This window comes from Nerophis ophidion, linkage group LG16 (assembly GCF_033978795.1).
Source record: "Nerophis ophidion isolate RoL-2023_Sa linkage group LG16, RoL_Noph_v1.0, whole genome shotgun sequence".
NCBI lineage: Eukaryota > Metazoa > Chordata > Actinopteri > Syngnathiformes > Syngnathidae > Nerophis > Nerophis ophidion.
The window spans coordinates 11,550,062-11,557,867 of NC_084626.1; the positions used below are offsets into that span (position 1 = coordinate 11,550,062).

The 7,806-nt window shown below is 39.0% G+C and overlaps 1 protein-coding gene across 1 annotated transcript; it reads right to left on the reverse strand.

The window, feature by feature from the left end:
• Positions 1–547: 547 nt before the first annotated feature.
• mrpl20 (mitochondrial ribosomal protein L20) lies at positions 548–7,635 on the reverse strand. Its single transcript, XM_061874232.1, has 4 exons — positions 7,425–7,635; positions 7,201–7,311; positions 1,158–1,235; positions 548–1,069 (listed from the first exon to the last, which is right to left on the reverse strand). Exons 1-4 carry the CDS (start codon positions 7,509–7,511, stop codon positions 896–898), a joined length of 450 nt encoding a protein of 149 aa, XP_061730216.1. The 5' UTR covers positions 7,512–7,635; the 3' UTR covers positions 548–895.
• Positions 7,636–7,806: the final 171 nt, after the last annotated feature.

Below are 7,806 nucleotides of genomic sequence, written 5' to 3' on the forward strand. Positions count from 1 at the left end.
ATGCAGCAGAGATAGGCTCCAGCAACCCCCCGCGAGCCCCGAAAGGGACAAGCAGTAGTAAACGGATGGATGGATGGATGTCATGGTCTGAAAGTCCAACAACTTTTGACTTTGCTAGATGTCCTTGGTTCGTTTTAGAAACGGAAATAATTCCATCCTTACTGTTTCTACCGCGTGTACCTCTTGGGGGTGGCTGGAGCCTATCCCATTATTGTGTTGATTCATGTTTTTTTGGCAACACTAAATTGGCTTGTCCAGGGTGTATGCGCCTTCCACCCGTAGGCAGCTGAGATAGGCTCCAGCGACCCCGAACGGGACAAGCGGTAGAAATGGATGGATGGAAATAAAAAATTGATAACCCACAGCATCCATTCATTTTCTATACTGTTTGTTCTAATTGCTTGTCAATCTGACTTATATTCATACCAGATAAAAAAAAAAAGTATTTTCAAGTAAATAATTACTTAATGCGGCATGTGTACCTAATATTGTGTTTGATGGGCATTAAACGTGAACACTCGTTTTTGATTAAAGTAGAAAACAGACATTTTTGAATGTATCAAAATGTTTATTTAACTTGACATTCAGGGGACAAGCACACGATGAGAAAAAATATTTTACAAAGTGTGGTGGAGGGCATGACCACTTATTTGTACCAGAAAATATAAGAAAAGTTGAATTGACATTGCAATGATACGCACACAATACATCTGTCTTTACACTTACATGTCGGTCAAAAGCGTGAGGGAAAAAAAGATCTTGTTTAAACGACCAATAACAATATCACATGACAAAACATAACTCTACGCAGTGGAGAACAAATGTTACATTTTTTTTTTTTAAATGTACGCGTCCACTCTGTTATTTTAATAAACATCTCCACAATCTGAGTCCATTAATGCTGCACGACCACACGGGAGAAGACACCAGGAGGCTCTTTGCCGTCACCCAATGCTGCACAGAAGCCTTCTTGTTGCCGGGCTCTGGCCAGCTTGGCAAGCGAGAGGAACGACCGAGGTTCTGTGATCGCCAGCTCGCTGATAACCTTCCGGTTGAGCTGCACGCTGCTCTGTAGGGATAAACATTACCATTAGTGCACAAACTCAGAAGTAACCAACACAAGAGGAGTGTGACGGAACGAGCAGGAGCGAACTTACCTTTGTTAGGTTGTTCATGAGGACGGGATACTTCATGCCGTGCTCTCGGGATGCTGCTGCTATACGTGTAATCCAAAGCTGGAATATCACAAACAAAAAGCATGGATTACAGTATTTCCTTGAATTGCCGGTATATAGTATGCAACTGCCTTGAATTACTGCCGGGTCAAACTCGCTTCCCAAAATAATTAGCGCATGCTTAGTATTACCGCCTGGTCAAACTCGTGACGTCACGAGTGACACTTCCCCTGTCATCATTTTCAAAATGGAGGAGGCTGATTTCAATACCAGTAATTTGAAATCGCATAAAGGAAAGAAGATTAAGAGCTATTCAGTAGGATTTAAGGTCCAGGCTTACATCACACTCAAATTTTTAAAGCATACCTTTGGTAAGTGCCGGAGCGAAAAGAGGTTTTAAAAATAATTAGCGCATGCTTACTTTTACCGCATGCCTTTGGTAAGAGCAGGAGTGAGAAGAGTTTTTAAATTAATTAGCGCCCCGGCGGCAATTCAAGGAAATACGGTATATTAATATTACTATTAATATTACAAATCAATGTTTTCAGTCACATCTGGTTACTTGTAGCACCGTTAATGTGCTTGCAATAATGTGTGTGCATACTCTCAACATCTAGATATTTCTGTGCTTAAATTTCATGGATTTTAGCATGTTTTTAGTAGGAAATTCACACAATTTGCTGTACATGAGGCCCCGGGTGCGTTAAAAAGCAGTGTTAAAATATTGTACATAGTTGTAATAACATGCTACATTTATAGTAAATCCCCATTATGATGTTCTTATGAAGGTGACCAGGCAGAACCAAATCTATTTGTGGCAGGCCAACTGTATTTGTATGGGAAACACTCACCAGAGAGGTAGATGGGTTTGTAATTATTTGGCCCACTTTTGTGGTTAAATAAAAATGTCAAAATACTGATTGATAGCCTCAAAAAGACCACTCAGTGGCTGTACCATTTTTAACATGACCAATAAATGTAATCGATTAAAACTATTATACAAACATCATGTCTGGTTCAAATGAGTTTGCATGTTCTCCCCGTGACTGCGTGGGTTCCCTCCGGGTACTCCGGCTTCCTCCCACTTCCAAAGACATGCACCTGGGGATAGGTTGATTGGCAACACTAAATTGGCCCTAGTGTGTGAATGTGAGTGTGAATGTTGTGTGTCTATCTGTGTTGGCCCTGCGATGAGATGGCGACTTGTCCAGAGTGTACGCTGCCTTCCGCCTGAATGCAGCTTAGATAGGCTCCAGCGACCCCCCGCGACCCCAAAGAGACAAGCGGTAGACAATGAATGGATGGATGGGTCTTTAAACTGACCTGCTGTTGTACTTGGTCTCAAAGTGGTAACGTGCTCAATGTTTCTTTACCATTATTGATATGTTGTCCCTTACCATTGTTGGTATTTTGTCCCATACCATTGTTGGCATGTTCTTTCTTCCTACATTGTTGCTACAAAATATTGTTACAGTGTAATAATTATTGTTACCAGTGGTAATGCCACCATGATACACCATTTGTATTATAATCCCTAAACAAAGTAACAAGTAAACTCATTGTATTAATCACTGAATGGAGAACTGGGAGTGGGATTAAATAAGTGATCTTCTTCCCACTCCCTTTCAGGCAAAACTGGATCATCATGCTTACATACTGTATATTGCCTTTTGCATAATATTATTTTATATAATTATGTGTTGTCTACCTTGTACTTTTTTTATGTCATTGCCTGAAATAAATGAATAAAAGAAAAATGGATATCATACTCGCTACTGGTTGCTGCTTTGATTTATTTTAAAAGCAAGTGGCTTTAGCATGCATTTTTACATCCTATATTTACTGAAATCATAGAAATCAGTGATCCCTAAACGCCGGTCCGTGACACCTTTCCTACCAGGTCGCACAAAGATATTAAATCATTTATAACCGACCGCATTTCCTCATACTAAACTTCCGCCAGTCTCACCAGACACACCAATAAGCTTGATCATAGATGTATTATACAACTCCTGATACGACGTCACCATTTGCTTTATTTGTTACATCTTCGTTACATGGGACAATGCACACTAATAAACATATAAAATCTAAAGGTGCCAAATCACAGCCAAAAGCTAGGTTCCGTCTGTAGTCCGCAGCAGGTTGATGACTTAAGATCAGAGGAGATCAGGAACAAAGTGACCATAGTAGATGGAGAAGTGCTAAATCGTTGCATATAATAATTGTGCTGAATTAAAAAAGTACACACTTTCTTTGGCCTAGTAAGTTAAAGTGCTGGTTTTATTGCACATAGTCCTATTATACAAGTAGTTAGCAATAACAAATGTATTTACACATGGAAAATTGGACCAAAACAAGCTAACATTAAGGTATCTACATATTAAATATTTCAAATAGAAATAAAAATCCAAAGAAATATATTGGAACTAATAGCAACTATTTATAGCTTGATTATTTATCCATGCATTTGTCCTTGAATGTGATGTATCACCTATAACCCATCAGATACTAAAGCCAAAAAAAGCCTACTATACCAGCAAAAACCAGTAAAAAAAACTAAAGTATTTGGAGTGTTGGAGTCAAATTTCCTTATTTTCTGTATATTATTTTTATTTTCTGTAAATGTTTGCTGGCAATCTTGTTCACGACACACCACAGGTGTGTCCCTTCATGGATGGGACCATCGCTATGGTGCTGTTGTCATAGTGGCCTCATTTAATTTAGACTACAGGTGGTAGCACTCAGTTTTCGACCGTGCCGTGCGTGGTCAGGTCTCGCTGCTGTGACAATGCTCAATTCAAGGTCGGCATACTAACGATGAAATTAAGTTCTATATCCCACATTTGATTTCATTTTGATAGCTTAAAATAAATGGATTGTCATATCCAAACATATTTCCAGAGTACTGGACATTGAATCATTTGCACACGTCAAACTATCTCAACACAGTCGTCCTCAGTATCAACTTAAAAGGTAAAGGCTATACATGGAGAACATTTTTGCAACGGGAAAAGGCCAGGGGCTCCCACTATATCCACTAATAAGTTTTTTCATGTATTCATTTTTCATGCACTAATTTGCTATATTTATCTGCCTCACATGGAAGGCTGGTCCGTGAAAATAATGCCTACATTAAAGTTAAAGTACCAATGATTGTCACACACACACTAAGTGCGGCAAAATTATTCTCTGCATTCGACCAATCACCCTTGATCACCCCTTGGGAGGTGAGGGAGCAGTGAGCAGCAGCGGTGGCTGCGCCTGCTAATCATTTTTGGTGATTTGACCCCCAATTCCAACCATTGATGCTGAGTGCCAAGCAGGGAGGTAACGGGTCCCATTTTTATAGTCTTTGGTATGACTCCGCCGGGGTTGGAACTCACGACCTACTCTTAGGGCGGACACTCTAACCCAGGGGTCACCAACCTTTTTGAGACCAAGACCTACTTCTTGGGTACTGATTAATGCGAAGGGCTACCAGTTTGATACACACCTAAATAAATTGCCAGAAATAGCCAATTTTCTCAATTTACCTTTAATAAATAAATATATATATATATATATATATATATATATATATATATATATATATATATATATATATATATATATATATATATATATATATATATAAAAATGGGTATTTCTGTCTGTCATTCCGTCGTACATTTTTTTTACTTTTACGGAAGGTTTTTTGTAGAGAATAAATGATGAAAAAACACTTAACTGAATGGTTTAAGAGGAGAAAACACGAAAAAAAAAAAATTAAATTTTGAAACATAGTTTATCTTCTATTTCGACTCTTTAAAATTCAAAATTCAACCGAAAAAAATGAAGAGAAAAACTAGCTAATTTGAATCTTTTTGAAAAAATTAAAAAAAAGAATTTATGGAACATCATTAGTAATTTTTCCTGATTAAGATTAATTTTATAATTTTGATGACATGTTTTAAATAGGTTAAAATCCAATCTGCACTTTGTTATAATATTTAACAAATTGGACCAAGCTATATTTCTAACAAAGACAAATCATTATTTCTTCTAGATTTTCCATTCAAAAATTTTAAAAGAAATTCAAAAGACTTTGAAATAAGATTTAAATTTGATTCTACAAATTTTCTAGATCTGCCAGAATATTTTTGGGGAATTTTAATCATAAGTTTGAAGAAGTATTTCACAAATATTCTTACAGAAGCTAAAATGAAGAATTAAATTAAAATGTATTTATTATTCTTTACAATAAAAGAAAAAAAAATACTTGAACATTTATTTAAATTGTCAGGAAAGAAGAGGAAGGAATTTAATAGGTAAAAAGGTATATGTGTTTAAAAATCCTAAAATCATTTTTAAGGTTGTATTTGTTCTCTAAGATCGTCTTTCTGAAAGTTATAAGAAGCAAAGTAAAAAAAATTATAAATGTATTTAAACAAGTGAAGACCAAGTCTTTTAAATATTTTCTAGGATTTTCAAATTCTATTTGAGTTTTGTCTCTCTTAGAATTAAAAATGTCGAGCAAAGTGAGACCAGCTTGCTAGTAAATAAATACAATTTAAAAATAGAGGCAGCTCACTGGTAAGTGCTGCTATTTGAGCTATTTTTAAAACAGGCCAGCGGGCTACTCATCTGGTCCTTATGGGCTACCTGGTGCCCGCGGGCACCGCGTTGGTGACCCCTGCTCTAACCACTAGGCCACAGAGTAGGTTAAACCGGTCCCCGGTGCAAAAAAGGTAGATGGCTAAGTAAAATGTGCATAGCGCTTTTCTACCTTCAAGGTACTCATCAAAGCGCTTTGACACTATTTTCACATTCATCCATGCACAAACTGATGGTGGGAGCTGCCATGCAAGGCGCTAACCACATCCTTAAGGAGCAAGGGTGAAGTGTCTTGCTCAAGGACACAACGGACGTGACGAGGTTGGTAGTAGGTGGGGATCGAACCAGGAACTCTCAGGTTGTTGGCACGTCCCAAGTAATGGGTTATACTTGTATAATCCCTTACAGCAAATGAAGCCTCGGGAAGCTTTGCCCTTGATCAGGGGTCGGCAACCTTTACCACTCAAAGAGCCATTTTGACCCGTTTCACAAACTAAAGAAGACAATGGGAGCCGCAACCAGTCTCGTGAATATCTGCTGGTGGTCACCCAGATAACAATAATAAGGGCGTGCTATGAAACCATTGCCTTTGACACCTCCTACAACATCTACAAACTGCTTGCCAGTACAGCAACATGTTGTATGTGGTTTCTGCAGACACATGTACACGACTGCAAGGCATATTGGGTGATACAGGTTACACTGAAGGTTGTGATATAAACAACTTTAACACTCTTACTAATATGCACCACACTGTAAAAAAACACCAAACAAGAACGACAAACACATTTCGGGAGAACATCCTCACAGTAACACAACATAAACGCAACACAATAAATATGGATGCAAAGGATTCTGGGTATTTGTTGTGTTGCGTTTATGTTGTGTTACTGTGATGATGTTCTCCCGAAATGTGTTTGTCATTCTTGTTTGGTGTGGGTTCACAGTGTAGTGCATGTTAGTAAGAGTGTTAAAGTTGTTTTTATCACAACCTTCAGTGTAACCTGTATCACCCAGTATGACTTGCAATCTCGTACATGTGACGATAGAAGCAGCGAAATGCATGCGTTCGGTCAGCACGAAGATAATATTGCACAAATGCGGGCGCGAAGACATGTTGTAGAGGACGTTAAAAGTAAAGCCAATCACGGCACGCCCTCAATGTTGTAGTCCGAGTGTAAATCAGAGAACATTGACGTGATGTCCAGGAGAGGCACCAGAATCACCCTGTAACAGTCCGGGGGGTCGGCGATTATGAAGCTGAGCCACATCAGAGTTGCCAAAGATCCGCATGCGACTCCGGAGCCGCGGGTTGCCGACCTCTGCCCTTGATGAACCAGTTTGATGAAAAATTGCCATTATCGCTGTTTTCTCACAAATAATCATGCACTTATACATAAAGGCCAATCATGGAATATAAATATCTCACCGTTCTAATGTTGCGTTTCTTTATTTTGCGACCTTTAGTCGCGTAGACAAACGCCCTCCTCACCGCCCGCACAGCCAGGCTGTAACATCGGTTCTTCCTGCCTCTGAAGTGCTAAAAGACACGCAAAAATAATCTTTAAAATCCTAGCGTCATTTCTCAGCAACGGTGGATCACATGGTAATCAAGACATGTGTTGTTTTCACGCTCCAGTCCTACTTCCTTACCCGGGCATGCTTGAGGAGTTCTTGGACCTTCCAGTATCTGTCAGGTCCGCGGCTTCTCGCCCAAAGGGTACAAGACAGGAACACCATTTTGTATTGTATCTCTTGCAGAAATAGTGGAAGTGACCTTTCGCAGCAGCTCCACTTGAGCCGAGCTCGTCTGGGCTGTCACGCAAGTCAAGCCGCACTCACAGTGGGTGTGCTTGGTTCTCATTACGGGGAATCCGAAACGCGGCTCGTGTAATCATATGTACTCAAACAGAAACAGAATGAATGTAATAATAATTACAAATACCGGACATACAATGTATTTTTATTAAACTGTGTCGATGAGGTCGTTGTAAACCATAAAAAGACGTAGTTTTCTGAAGTGCCTTGGCACCTT